Source organism: Elgaria multicarinata, chromosome 3, assembly GCF_023053635.1.
Source record: "Elgaria multicarinata webbii isolate HBS135686 ecotype San Diego chromosome 3, rElgMul1.1.pri, whole genome shotgun sequence".
NCBI lineage: Eukaryota > Metazoa > Chordata > Lepidosauria > Squamata > Anguidae > Elgaria > Elgaria multicarinata.
Genome location: NC_086173.1, coordinates 108,847,953 through 108,863,397, shown reverse-complemented (window position 1 = coordinate 108,863,397; position 15,445 = coordinate 108,847,953). Strand labels below are relative to the sequence as shown.

Below are 15,445 nucleotides of genomic sequence, written 5' to 3'. Positions count from 1 at the left end.
AAACAGATGAGTGCAGACGTGCAAAACAAAGGGGAGAGAATAGAGCTGCATAAGAATTTCAGGGACTCCATTAATAGAGCATCCACTACAGTCACTCACTCCCTAGCCAGCCAGACCCAACTAGACGTATCCCCATGCTTCTCATGGCTCATAGAAAGCTCAGGGAAATGTGTCCTCATTAATGCCAATTTCAAAGGAAATGCATAGAAAGGTTCCTCACCTGGTGCCTAGCCTCCAAGAGTCTTGAAAATCAGGAAAGGATCCTCTACTGTGTAAGACTATTGGAGGCTGAGTGCCAGTCAGGCACATTTAGCTGAGATTTTGATTAAGGTAGCAGTTCAACTACAGTTCATTAATTTATTAAATAAATGTAATGTATAAGCATGGCTGCTAATTTAGCCTGAAGCCCAGAACTGTCTGTCACGTCATATTCACTTTAGAGCTGCAAAATATGGTATATGAAAAGGGATAATAATATAGAATTTTTAAAATGTAGCTTATATGTAAAAAAGGTCAGTCACTATTATTAAAAAGTGGAAAGCAAATTCCTGCGGTGACAGAACACACAACTCCATGCCCAACCTCTCTTTTATCTCTTCACTACAATGTCTGATAGTCTTAATGCAAAACACCGGAACATTTTGTTCACTTGTTTCTTCTTATTTGTGAATATTAAGATTATGTCTTCATCTGCTCTCTCAAATTTAGACCCAAGCTTTTCTGAAACAGAACAGTACTTTCTCCACAATGGAAGGACTGTGACCAATGTTCTCATAGGAAACTTTGACCTTGGGGTTGTCTATACCAGGGGAAAGACCCAGAGTGGCCCAATAGTGCCGCTAGATCATTTATATGACGCAGCAGCCATCCCAGGGCTTTCCCCTCAAGCTCTGAATTTTAAAAATCGGGGACTTAACCTGACATTTTTTTGTGGAGAAAGGTGATGATGGTGCATCTCTGCCTGTCGCCTTGCTCCGGACTTGCAGCGGGGGCATGTCCTGGCCAGTGGTGATCCCTGATTGGTCACTATCAGCTGGACAGTGAGAAGGGGGCAGGCCAGTGAGCCGAATGGCTGCTGGAATGCCTCCATGCCTCCGTGCGTCCTGGGAGAAGTAGGAATGTGTTGTCCACAATAGTGAAGTCTTCCCCCATTCAATACCGCACAAGGAGGGCCACGCCGAGGCGCATTGCAGCTCCTGCATTGGCACGGTGGAGAGGCTCCTCCCTCCCCTACCCCAGTTATAAACCCTGCATTTGCTCCTTGGCGTGGGGACAAGTGTGGGGTTTTGGGGGCTTGCAGCACCAATGCCCCATTATCAAGACAGCCCCCCTTGAGGCTGGGAGGTTAAAAGATTAAAGAGTTTCTGAACCTCCTGGGCAATTTGCCAGAGTGGAGAGGCAACATCTGTAGTGGGGTCAAAACTCACTAACTGGCGCCAGTGGTCCATGTGGTAGTTGCTTCCCCTCCCTGCCCCACCCCCACTTATTACTCAGAAGTACCTAGAATAATGCTACATTAAGATGTAGTGTCACTCTGCTGGAGACTTCAGGATAAAAATAGGTAGCCCCCAGTACTGAGAAGGGGCTGCATTTATTTTATTTATTTATTAACCAGAAGCTCCTATCTGAGCAACGTTGCATCATCACAAATTATCATTCTGGACAATTCTGTGTAATAAATAAATAAATAAAGGCCACTAGCAGGCAACACTAGATGCAGTGCTGATGCTGCCAGGTGAGTTCTGTCCCCCTTCCCTGAAATTCCTTTCCATTTTCTTTGCCTGTGGTGCTTTTGCATAGCCCTTGTTCATTTCAAAGAGATTTCATAAGGAAACTTCCTAGTAACGTTTATCTCATATTATTCAATGAGTGTGTGTGGGGGGGGGAGTTTGTACTTTAGACACCAAAATATTTTGGTTGGTAATGTTTTCATAGTATTTTGTAGTAATGTTTTTACACTTGGGGGGTGCTAATCATGGACCTGTCTAGAAGAAGGTGGAGGCACTTGCAGAACCAGGCAGGCAATGGATTCTGGTTGTACGCCTGTTGAAAATTACATGAAGGGGTCCTAGTGAACGGTGATCTAGTGAAGATCACCATTCTATTGACTTAGTTTAATTTGGATACACAACTTACCTGACAACTTTAATGCCATTTCGGAATGCTTGTATGTCTACAGCGTAATTCCCATCAGCGTGAGCTATTAAATTGACCTCTGAAAATTGTGCCTGTAAGTTAAAAAAAGAACCTGCATAAATAAACCAGTTAGATTAGATTCTTCATACATCTGAAGGTGCTACTCTGTTTAGGGTTAGTGCCGCTGACTCTATCTTTAACATTTGTACCGAAGGCAGGTAAAAGCAGAACAAGTAAAACAAGAAATTGCTACAGGAACTCTTCCCTTAGGGCATGTTAGCAACCTTATTTAGAATGCAAAACATTTTGTTGAAATATTTTTCATATAAAAGCTAGAAACAATATGTAAGTTTGTTTAGAAATGTAACTACCTTTGGGTCTATATAGGCTGTGCGGCAAAGCTGGTCCTGACGCATGGTCACTGTGACAAAAGAGGAGAGCAGGACTGGGGTTACCTATGTCGAATTCACACATTTACTCCAATTTCGAGAGTCTAGTGCGCAATCCTTTCTTCTTGTCTTCTTTGAGAACTATATTCTTCAGAAAGGGACTGACTGTGTATTAGACAAACTCTTTGGAGAATTTGACTTGATAGCAATAGGGTGAAGAAGGAACAAAAATTGTCCAATTTAGGAGACCTGGCTGGAATTCTTCCTACTAGTTGACCAGGGGAAGGCTGGCCTTCCACCCAAAAACTAGTTCAAGGATAACCCAAACTGTCACACACTCACGTAAGGACAAAACAGAAGGTATGGGATAAGGAACTAAAATTTATACTGTAGGTGGAAAACTCCAGAAAGTAGGGTAGGGCTTGAAAGATATATTTCCTTGGATCTCAGTAGATCCATCCTATTATAGCTGAAGCTGGGCTTTCAGCTGAGAAAAATGGTTCCTTTAAAAAGGGGTTGAAGTTGGTCAAAAGATGCTGAGTCCAAATGTAACAATAAAACAAAGAGTGAGACTCTCAGGTACAGTTAATAGTGGTTTCATAGAATTATAGAAATGGAAATCATCAAGAGTCCCCAAAGGATGAACTAGAAATGGGTTGTGCCTCAAGTTAATCAAGACTGTGATACTTCCAAAACGTGTGAAAAATTCCTGGTTGATGATCGAAGGCTGTAATACACCTGCATATCAATAATCCAGTTATTGGCCACTCAAAAAGTGCTGTTTGTTTTAAGTGGTTTTGGTAAATTTACCCTTGTAAAGGTAACTCACTGTTGCTTTGCTTCTGGCAAGATCAGTTGTTCACTTGTTCTGTCATGACTCTAAGTCTGTCTCTCAGAGAGAACTCAAAGTTTGCCAAATACTAATGAATAGTGTGACCATATGGAAAGGAGGGCAGGGCTCCTGTATCTTTAACAGTTGTATACAACAGTTAAAGCTGAAGGAGTCCTGCCCTCTTTTGTATCTGGCCACACTACAAAAGACGGCAGGGCTCTTGCGGCTTTAACTGTTGTGATGAAGAGGGAATTTCAGGTGCTCCATACATACAAATGACACTTCCTGAAATTCCCTTTTTTATACAACTATTAAAGATATAGGAACCCTATGCTCCTTTCTATATGGTCACCCTACCAATGGGGTGGTGGTTGCTGTGCCTGCTCTACTATTGAACAGTTTGCCAACACTGCATTATCCTCCCTAGTGCTATGGAAAGTATAACCACACATCAGGTACAAATGTATAGTAGAATATATAGAATGCATGGGTGTATAAAATGGTCATAATTATGGACTTCTAAAAAAATAAAATAGAGAACTTCATACAGATAATTCTAAATGGCAAATATCCCTTTCCTGGGCAAGGTGCTTGAGCGGGTGGTTGTAGGACAACTCCAGGCACTCTTGAATGAAACGGATTATCTAGATCCATTTCAATCGGGTTTCAGGCCTGGTTTTGGAACGGAAACTGCCTTGGTCGCCCTGTGGGATGACCTCTGTCGGGAGAGAGACAGGGGGAGTGCGACCCTGTTGGTTCTCCTGGACCTCTCAGCGGCCTTCGATACCATCGACCATGGTATCCTTCTGGATAGGTTGTCTGAACTGGGAGTTGGAGGTACTGCGTTGCAGTGGTTCCGCTCCTACTTGGATGGCCGATTCCAGAAGGTGGTGCTGGGGGATTATTGCTCTGTGCCGTGGCTCCTAAGCCATGGGGTTCCGCAGGGCTCTATTTTATCCCCTATGCTGTTTAACATATACATGAAGCCGCTGGGGGAGGTTATCCGGAGATGTGGACTGAGGTGTCATCAATATGCGGATGACACCCAGCTCTACCTTTCCTTTTCATCAAACCCAGGTGAGGCAGTGACTGTTCTGAACCAGTGCCTGGGCACGGTAATGGACTGGATGAGGGCTAACAAACTGAGACTCAATCCAGACAAGACGGAGGTACTGTTAGCGGGTGGTTCTTCTGTCCGGTGAGGTGATGTTTGCCCTGTCCTGGACGGGGTTGCACTCTCCCTAAAGGATCGGGTCCGTAGTTTGGGGGTGCTCTTCGATCCAGAACTGTCACTCGAGGCACAGGTGAACTCAGTGGCAAAGAGCACCTTTTATCAGCTTAGGCTGATATACCAACTGCGCCCTTATCTGGACAGTGATAGCCTAGCTACAGTTATCCATGCTCTGATAACCTCTCGTTTGGATTACTGCAATGCGTTATACGTGGGGCTGCCTTTGAAAACGGTCCGGAAGCTTCAGCTGGTACAAAACAGGGCAGCCCGTTTACTAACAGGGACTGGCTGGTGAGATCACATTACGCCAGTCCTTTTCCAGCTTCATTGGCTGCCAGTCCAGGTCCGGGCCCGATTCAAAGTGCTGGTATTGACATTTAAAGCCCTAAACGGTTTGGGGCCAGGTTATTTGAAGGAACGCCTCCTCCCATATGTACCTACCCGGACCTTAAGATCATCTACAGGGGCCCTTCTCCGTGAGCCCCTGCCAAAGGAAGTGAGGCAGGTGGCTACTAGGAGGAGGGCTTTCTCCGCTGTGGCACCCCGGTTGTAGAATGAGCTCCCCAGAGAGGTCCGCCTGGCGCCTACACTGTACTCCTTTCGTCGCCAGCTGAAGACCTTTTTATTCACTCAGTATTTTAACACTTAATTTTAACTTAAATTTAAATTATACTGTTTTAACTCTGTATTTTAACCTTATATCAATTTTGCTGCGTGGTTTTATCCTGGTTATGCTTTTTATATTGTATTTTGTATTTGTATTTTTAACTTGTTGGTTGTTTTATGATGGTTTTAATTTTTGTGAACCGCCCAGAGAGCTTCGGCTATTGGGCGGTATAAAAATGTAATAAATAAATAAATAAATAAATAATAAATGTGTGACTTAATTTTAATATTATTTTATATGATTTTGTTTTTATGCTGTTGTGTAATTATGTGATTGTGATATTTTAACAATTGTAAGGGCAGGATATAAGAGATTGGATATAGCTGGATAACTAATTTCCAGGCTGGTATTAAACATTGTACAAGTTCAAAAGAAAGTTATGGATCAAATAGTTGTGAATATTTTATGTAAATTGCATTGTATTGTTTTATGTCAATACAGATGGAATTTCAATGTGGCTTGCTGGCTTATGAAAAAAATCCTCCATTCTCAACAACCTGAGTACAGTATTTTAATGATACAGGGAACAGAAAAAAAGGTGTGCATAAAAATGACAGTAAATTAGTACCTGTTCAACTTTGATGTCATATTCCCCATGGACTTTTTTCCCACGAAAACTTTTGGTCCTGGAAAAGATAAGAATTATAGTTGTAACTATAATGGTGTATGTCTAATGACACCAATAAAATTATTATCTTTTAGAAAGCTGGACAATATATTTTTAACATTACTGAGCTTTTGTGATAAATTCTACATTTCATTTAAACTCATCTAAAGCAAAAAAGTTACGTTTATGTTTGACATTTTTAAAAATAAACTATTTAATAGATCTACATACTTAAAAGGTTGATGCTTTAAAATCATTAGAATCTCTTTTATATTTTGGCATATGAACTGTAATACTCCCCCTCAGATTCACCTTTTCTTTGTAAACATCCGCTGGATGAGGCAATTATTAAACCTCTGGCATGATTCATGTTTCAACAAATGACTTCAGTTTTGAAAATAAACACTAATACGGAACACTAAATTATGCCATCTGGAGTCTAACAAAACATTAAACAAAATAAGGCTAGGAATTCTTCCAGTGAACTTACTTCCACAGAAGCACAAAAAGCTTCCTGAACATTTTAGGCTTAAAAGATCTTTCTTGGTCTTTTTACCCAAGCATAACGTTATAAAGCATATTCTTGCATTCCCAGATTCAGAGGACTAAACCTTGACTAACTTTCGAAGCGTTCATTTACTGAGAACTTGGGCCCATTCCAAAGTTAAGTGGCGCCTTCAGTGCTTAAACAAAACATCAACAAGCCTTAATTATTCCCAGCATACTTACTTGGGAAATTTGCAGCCATGTTGACATATATTCATTTAATGTCTAAATTACATCCTTGCATGAAAAGGGGGAATATTAAATATATGGAAACTCCTAGAAAGTCTTGTTTGGTAACGGCAGCAATCCCCTGCTTGGTTTACAGCTACTATGTAAGGTAAATCAACAGTGGCCAAGAGAACAGCTGCTTGCCAGTTTAAGAAAGGTTAACAAAATAAAGCGTTCCTGATGGAAGTAAAATAGTTGTGCTGGAAATATAAAATATGGTGTGCTGGAAATAAAGATGATGGATAATTCCCCTCTCTTTATGTAGAATTCATTTTCCTACCAGAATGTGGCATGCGTTAATTAATATTAATAAATAAATAAATAAATAAATAAAATAGAATCTAGAAAAGGGGACATATATTAATATATCTATTTTATGGATGCACGTTTTAGCTCATATTCAGAATACAGTTTCAAGCACTAATATTGTTATGCCTCTTCAATGAAGAGATGACTGAGCTTTTGACATTAAAATATATGGATGCACTTTTTTAAGATATGCCAAATTAGTAGCCAAGGTTTATTTTCCCTACTCAGCAATGACAATACTGAACATGGCTAAAACATCTATTTAAAATCATATCTTCGAAGTTGCATCACTCCTTTATTTGTTCAGTTATAGCCTGCAGAGACAGAAAACATTATCATGGCACAATCATGTTCAACGCTAGCATAGGCACAGAAATTACATGGTGTCTATAAAAATTAACAGTTTTCCGAACAGTTCTAGCTTAGGACACAATCTGTCACTTTTCCTCTCTCTGTGTTTACTAGTTAGACCCAATCAGGCATCTGTGTTAGATTCCAGTAGACCTCAACCTAAATACTTATTCAATACTAAAATAATAAACTTATTGTATTTTATATTATGGTTTTATACTGTTGTTTTATACTTTGAATGGTTTTAATTTTTGTGAACCACCCAGAGAGCTCCGGCTATTGGGTGGTATAGAAATGTAATTAATAATTATTAAATAAATAAAATACTTTGCTTAGATAGTGTCTCTTCATGTTCTGGTTCCTGAAGAATGAGGCAGGATCTACACTACTGCTTTAAAACGGTTTATAACAGCATTGACAACAGTTGGGCCCATGACACACTCTGTATACAGTTTTCAAACTGTTATATCCTGCTTGATGTAGATCTGGCCTTGGTGTCCATATGGTGTCAGGATTATTTAGGCATCATTTCCTGCACTCTTCCCCAGTTCCGCCACCTACTACTAGGCATCAACTCCCACGTGTAGGGAAGAAGAGTATATGTGAGATTAGTTGAACAAATGCTGGGAGGAGGAGGTGTGAAAATGTGAGGGAGCAGAAAGCTGAGCTTAGAGCTGAGATGTGTGATGAAAGTAATTAAAATGTCAAAGGATTTATTTTATAGAGAAAATGTGAAGCTGCTACATATGGAACGAATTTCCTAATGATAAGCTTCAGTAAAACACACTAGGGTGCTCTCTATACCCGGGGAAATCCCTATGGTGGCTTTGGATCTGTGCCGTGTCAGTTGGACGACACAGACACAGCTTTGCAGCCACCATGCGACTTCCCTGCGATGCTGCTTTTTGAAAAAGTCAGGGATTTGCCCCAACTTTTTCAAATGAAGCAATGTCAACATGCCTGTTCCGCTGTGTGACATCACTCTGGGGCCAATCTGGGGTCAACCTGGGGGCAGATCCTGGTGGAAGGCAACCAGCGATTGGTCACCTTTTACCAGGAAGAGGGAGGGGACAGCTCTGGGACCTGGATGGCCGCCCAGAAACCCTGTGCTCCCTCCCGATGCTGCCATAGGAGAGGGAAAGCATGGGGTTGAAGAGGGAGGCAGCGCCAACCCAACACCGTGAAGACAGCCCCTAGAGGTCACTGGCAACACTATGAACATCTTTCAGTTTATAATACAACATTTCCAAAGGTTGTTAATTGTACATATTGGTAATATGGAAGATAGCTGTTTATAAATTGGATTAAAATTACTATGTTCTGCTGCTCCTTGATGTTGCTCTTGATTTTAGTCTGCAAACCAAGCCATTTCATTACCACTTGTAACTAGTGAAAACACTGTTTGTCATTAGTACTCTACCAGGAAATGCCTTATTTTAACAGGTCTTGTAATGGAGTTTTCAGTCAAGGCATTTTAGTTGTACAGCATAAATAAAAACAGCTCATTTAAGAGAAGACAAGCAACACAAAGAGCATTCAGGCTCTTCATGATTTAACTTTATGGTTTGATTCATCACGGAACCCCACAGTTAAACTTCTGGTTAACATCAGACAATATTTTGTCTGTTTTCTTAGCAAACATTTCCTCATTCAGACCTGAAAGCCAGTCTTTCACAAGCTAGTTTATTTCAACCCACACACATATTTTCTGACCACCTTCAACATTTTACTTTGACTACAGAAATGCCTTGTGTAATGGTGGGGATATATAGGGCTGGTTCAAACATAACACTAAACCATAGTTTAGTATCAGAAGAATTAGCCTGGATGAGCCTTGGATTCAGATGTTTCCCTTCCTCCTCTATTGGAAGGTTCCACTTTTGTTTTAGACTCATCACAGCTTAGCATGTTGTTCAAACTCTAAACTGTTGTTAGTGGAAATATCCCCAGTAATTTAATACTGGGGACATGCTATTGCCCAGCCCAACCAAAATGCTCAGGGTGATATTGAGATAATGAATAAAATTGGGGAGGCATAAGAAGAAGAAACCGTCACTGACACAAAGAATGGATAAATGCATATTCTGGTCGTGACAATTTCTAGATACCCTAAATGACTGTGCCCTGGAACACTTAGTCATGGAACCAACCAGAGGGCAAGGTGACCTTGACTTAATCCTCGCTGAGATATGAGTAGTGCTGAACATATTAGAAACAGTGACCACAATGCCATTAATTTGAATTTATATATAGGAAGAAAATTCCCAATGAAGTCCAACACAGTCACATTTGACTTCAAAAGAGGAAATTTCTAAAAAAGAAAGAAAGAAAGAAAGAAAGAAAGAAAGAAAGAAAGAAAATGGACTGGTAAAAAGAAAACTGAAAGTGAATGTCAAAGGTAAAATCTCCCCCCAATGCTTGGGGGTTTCTCAAAACTACAATAATAGTTCAGCTAGAGATACCATAGTCTTTCCTGACTATACCATAGTCAGGAAAGAAACAACCAAGTTCCAGAGGTTACCAGCATGGTCAAGAAGTAACGCCAAGGAAACTGTTGGGAGTGGTAACAGTGTTTGGCAAGTTTGGGCAGTAGAAGCCAAACAGTCCTAAGCCAAATGGTGTCTCTTACACTTATTCAACTTCTGAATACCTTTTTTAAAAAAAATTCCACTGTAGCCCATTTCATGACTTGATGCATAATCTGGATTCATGATTTATCCCTATGATATAAGGCAATGCAATCGCCCACATGTATACCTTTTTCTTGAATGGATACTGTTGTAAATTTTACCGTGGTGGTAAGAAAATAGTAATACAACGGTGGCCATGCAGGTCAGTGTTGCCAACTCTACAAGTGAAGGTGAACTGTTTGTACAGTTGTGGGTGAAGCCAGAAGGAAGATAGTTACACAGGGGGTGGAGCCAATTATTACCTGCAATACCCATGAGCTGTACGAATAACTACAAATCTACATTTGAGTTGCTACAGAAGAAAGACACAGCAGAATTTGAGGGCAGTGGGAAGGCTTGTTATTGCTGCTATTGTTAAACAGGTAGGACTCAAAAAACCCTTGCTTATCTACTGCAACTCACCAAGAGATCTACAAGCAGATCTCATTCTATCTTCTATTTTCCCTCCCCTCTTCCCTCACAATCTACCTTGTCCACTTGCCTGCCTCCCTGTTCCAGCCTTCTTCAGACACTCTTTGGCTTGCAGCCTGGCCTGTGATTAGGTATGGATTAGGACTCCCCATAGCGTTAGTGATAGCAGAAAAAATCTCCTGAACCAGGCTTTGGGGCCCTATAAAAGCCTATTTCATTATTGAGATGATCCTATAATTAGTTCCTGAACTTGTTTGCTTTCCTCTGTACTTCTCTGAACTTTACTTCAAATTTCACCACTTGCTCTCTTTCTCTCGTTGTTGTTGTTGTTGGAACAGCAATGAAAATATAATAAATTGATGTCTAATATAATAAATTGATAGCTAGAGTGGCGGGAAGCAGACATGCTTGGCTGCACAGCAGAGAGATGGAGGGGCATGTGAAGAGGAAGGCAGTTCTCCTGCCAGCTCACATCCAGGTAAGGGAATGCATTGTCACTGTTTAGGTGGTAGCTGCACTGACTTAAGTGTAAAATAAAACTACAGCTGCCTCTGTGAATAATCAAATGTAGGAAAAGACTCTGCCTCTGGAGGGGAGGAGGGGGGCTATCAAGCCAATGCTGGGATTCAGTGTTGCTCTCAGTAGCTGTTACATAGTGCAGGCAGAGGAGGTGCCCTGGAAGCACGGCCATGGGACTGCAGAAGAGCTCCAGTGCTATACAGGATCCACACCCACCCAGAGCATGTTCCTGGCCAAGGACACTGTTTGTGGAGAAGCACCTTTTCCTTCAGGCCTGATGAATGGGAGGAAGGTGGGAACCTGCATTCCAAGGAGGGTCTTCCTGCATTTCCCAATCTGTTGCCTAAAAAAGGCTCGCTTTTTCTCTCATTAATTGAGGTAGCTGATTTCTTCCTTGCTGAAGCCAGAAAAGTTTGTTTTCCCGGAACAATGGGAGATAGAGAGGGATAGCAGGAGAAAGGGGTGGGTGAGACTTTCCTTGCACTACTTGGGGTAAGCCCGTAAAGGATGCCAAAGGCCTCAGATGGACAGAAGTGATGGGCATTATTACGCATGGACCCACACCAGGTGCATCGAATGCACTTTGCCATTCCACAGTTCCTTTAAAGTCAGGACAAAACAGAACCATGCATTTGAAAAGACAGGATAGAATCACAGAAAACACTAGAATTGAATGCAACCGTTTGACATTCCATAATAACTGAGAAAATTAGGCAGTTTCTACACTTGCCCTTTTCCCCCAAGATCATCCCGGGATCGTTCCTGTGCATCCAAATGCAACACAGGGGATCCCGGGAGCAGGCAGGGACGATCCCTCCATTTTCCTTAGGTGTAGAAAGGACCTTAATGTCCATTCCAGAGAAAAGGGCTAGTGTGGAAGCAACCCAAGTCATAATTTCTTCTGACCTGGTGAGCAGGGTTAGAGTTCTTATAATCTCAGTTCTTAGCTTTATACATTGTAGAAACAAACAAACAAACAAATGAGGGATTTATTGGTATACTCAAGTTTTATAAGTTTGAGTATATGTTTGGCTTCATTAAATGCAAAGAAGTGAGGTCAGTTAGTTTTTAGATTAGCAGTTTGAAAAGAAACACCTTGAGGGGTTTCTACCATTAAAGGCATCATCATCATCATCATCATCATCATCATCATCATCATTTTAAATAAAACTTCCACCTTCATATAATCAAAGTCAAAGTTTGTTTATTTCGGTCATAGACCAGCACAACAGAAAACATCATCACAATAATATTAAAAACCCCAATATACAATAAAATACATACATAAAATCCATAAAACCCCCAATATACAATAAAATACATACATAAAATCCATAAAACCCCCAATATACAATAAAATACATACATAAAATCCATAAAACGTGGCAGTCTCAGCCTTAGTCTAAGGTGCAATAAAATTCTTCAACATTAATTTCCGTTGGCTTATGGCAGCCGCACAAAAACTGGCCACTTTTAGAGTAATCTGAGGATTCTGATCCGATAGAAGATGTTTTATGTAATATTCATCTGATCTACCGGGAATTCACTGCAGGATAGAGGTTATAAATGTTTGGCGTAGATCTTGATAAAAGGAACAATACAGCAGAACATACCTTTCCCCAGGTATTTAAAACGAGGCTTCTAGAGGCACCTTGGCCAGGAGAGGGTTGGGGTTGCATTGGAGGAGTCCTGTGAGTGCTCGCTGTTGCCCTCCATCCCCAGCAGCTGCAAGCAACCTGTCCTCTTTCCCCAGGTATTTAAGCCTTCAACATCCTGTAGGTGCGAGCCTGCGGCACGAGCAAAAGGGCTCTCGGCCTGAGGCTCTCCGCCGTGGGCAAGAAGCCGCTACCTAGAGGTCTACGGACAGTTGAAGTAACGTTCCACAATACTCAGACACCTGGAGATTCAGTGTTCTTTGGATGCTGCTAGAGAAGTTCCCCCACATATCAAACCTCTCAGGGTGTACAGAGGAGGGGGAAGAACCAAACAAGAACTAAGGGAACCAGGGATCAAAATAACCACAGCCATTCAGATGTAATAGCAAAAGGAATTACCAGAAAGACATTGGCCATTGATTACTGGATACCACTTCCTGTGCCTCGCTGGGCTTATTTCTGCTTTCTGGTTAATAGTGTGTAACATCATAAAGAACACAATGGTCCTCACCAGAGGTGGATATAAACAACAAGGTCTGGTTCCAGTCACTGAAGATGTGATCTCCTATACCAAGGCCCAAAAACAATTAAAAATCACTAACTTTTTTCCTATCAACTCTGAGGAACTTTTAAATCTAACACCTGAGACAAAGAACCTCCTGATAAGGAGGTTCTAGACTGGTCCCTGAGACCTCAGAGTATAATAAGGGTCATGGACTGGAAAAACCCAGAGGAACGCAGATGCAGTTTAGCTGCAGAATTCGCATCTGTGGGGGTCCCCCTTGCAGAGACTGGACATCCGATTTGCTCGTCTGAAACTCCACAAGGCAGCTCAAAAAGTTCTGTCATACCGACCTGCCTGGATGCATTTTTGGGCAAGAACTTCGATTCTTTACCCCCATATCGAAACATTCACTCTATCTTCTCTGATGACAAAGATCCCCATGTGGTAGCCAATCTGCTTAGCAGCCAACATGAACTGACCAAGAGACTGTTTACGAGCTGGGCAGATGATATATCTCTGATAAAGAAGTTTCTCTCAGAATGCAAGGAGCTTCTGACTACATTAACAGTTTTTGCACTAGGCAGATCTAAGAAAGGAATCCAAGGCAACACAAGTGAAATTGAAAGTAAGACATCTGAGCAAAAACCAATGTCAAATTCCAACCTTCTAACAACACTGGCTGAAGTATACACAAAAGACGCCCCTGAGCTTGGAGGAGTGGTTTCAGAAATGGAGATGCATAAAACTGAAGCACAAACAAACAATTCTACTATGCCAAATAGGAAGGTGGGCAGGAGATTGGCCAAGAAGAAAGGGGGCAGTAATCTAAAAAAGACCAAAAATGTGAAAAATGCTAACTCTGTAAGATACAAGAAAATGGAATTCAAGAAACTTTTTAAACTGCTTGACAAAAGTCCCAAGCAGAAAGCAGATTCAAAAGTTAAGGAAACCAAGAACAAGGAAACTATTGGTGATACTGGCAAGCTCCAATCTGAAATTATATTTGATACCCCCCTACAGCCCATCCCACTAACATCAGTACAGGAACAGATCCAAGTTTCTGATACGCAGGATCCTTGGACACTAGCCCCACAGAAAAAGAAGCTCCACCAGACAAAAAACGTAAAATACTCCAGTTGGAACTTAATATAGAATTGCCAGAAGTTGGTATTAGTGAATTATCCTAAGCCTGCAGGTTTTTTAACCCAGCACGAACGCAAACGGCACTTAAAAATAATCTTGGATGCAGTTTTCCCAGGGCTGGTTACTTTAAATAATATTGTCCATGTGGAATACTTATACTATAATTATACACATGCTCGTGCTGTGGTTACCTTCAATGAGTGGGGCAAGGCCAAAACTGTATATGACAGCAGAGAAGCTTTTGCTGGGAGGGGCATTTTTTTCTCAAGATTTTTTGAAAACCTGACACCTCTGGCTTTAGGTCTTTCCAGTTCTTTATACCCAAAAAACACCTATGAGAAGGAGACATGTGCCACTACAAATTTAATTGACTTTGATACCACAGACGGAACTCTCTTTAGCCATAAAGGTATAAACACCCAGAAGTTCTCAGATAGTAATGAAAGTCCTATTTATAGCAGTATAAGGGTGTCTCCAAAAAAACAAGAATCACTGCTGGACTCAGGAGGATATAATATAAAACACCCGGAGCACTGTGGAAAGAAGCAGATCAACAACTCAATAAACTTGAATAACTCCACAGATTCAGTGACGGCCTGTGGAATTCCCATTCACATGGTCCACAAAAGGGCTCCTACTCTTAAAGGCCAAGCTGATCAAAAAACAGCATGGGATCAGTGGCACAGATGCTATAAGGATGATGAACCCTATACTAATGAGGAGATAGCTCTTTTGGACTCTTTCTGTGCGTTGGACCTAGAAGCACAGAAAGATATCCTGAGGCGTCTGACGTCTTTGAGAGAACATTTGATAATCAGGCAAGCAGAATGTGCAAGCCCGTTGGCTAAGAGAGAAGCACCCGGGTCAGTAGAGGACTGTGCCCTAATCCACCAGAAAAACGATCAAACCAGTGGGAGGGGAGTTGGAAATGGCTCCAATGGAGGGGAGAAAGGCTCACAGAGAGGTCTGGGTATAGCAGAATTTACTCGACAGGATAATAAACTTCATATAATACACAATTACCTTAATATTTTTCTTCTTCATACTTCCATATTTTAAATAAACCTATTGGCCTTTCCTGTTTGAATACAACGCTTGTATATGGAATGAATATGCCCATTTAATCATTCTAATCTAGACTATTTTTCTTTTTGCTTAAATGTGCTTGCTACAGCAGCCTGTTTACAAAAAAATTAACTGATAGATCCATTCAAGACTGACCTTTT

The 15,445-nt window shown here is 41.2% G+C and overlaps 1 protein-coding gene across 1 annotated transcript in view; it reads right to left on the bottom strand.

The window, feature by feature from the left end:
* The window catches only part of SYN2 (synapsin II), a 240,503-nt gene that overhangs the window by 119,660 nt on the left and 105,398 nt on the right, over positions 1-15,445 (bottom strand). Inside the window, exons 2-3 of the mRNA XM_063121222.1 lie at positions 5,824-5,881; positions 2,137-2,228 (exon numbers count right to left, since the gene is read on the bottom strand). Coding sequence (XP_062977292.1) covers positions 2,137-2,228; positions 5,824-5,881 — 150 coding nt within the window. The remainder of the gene's footprint in view (positions 1-2,136; positions 2,229-5,823; positions 5,882-15,445) is intronic.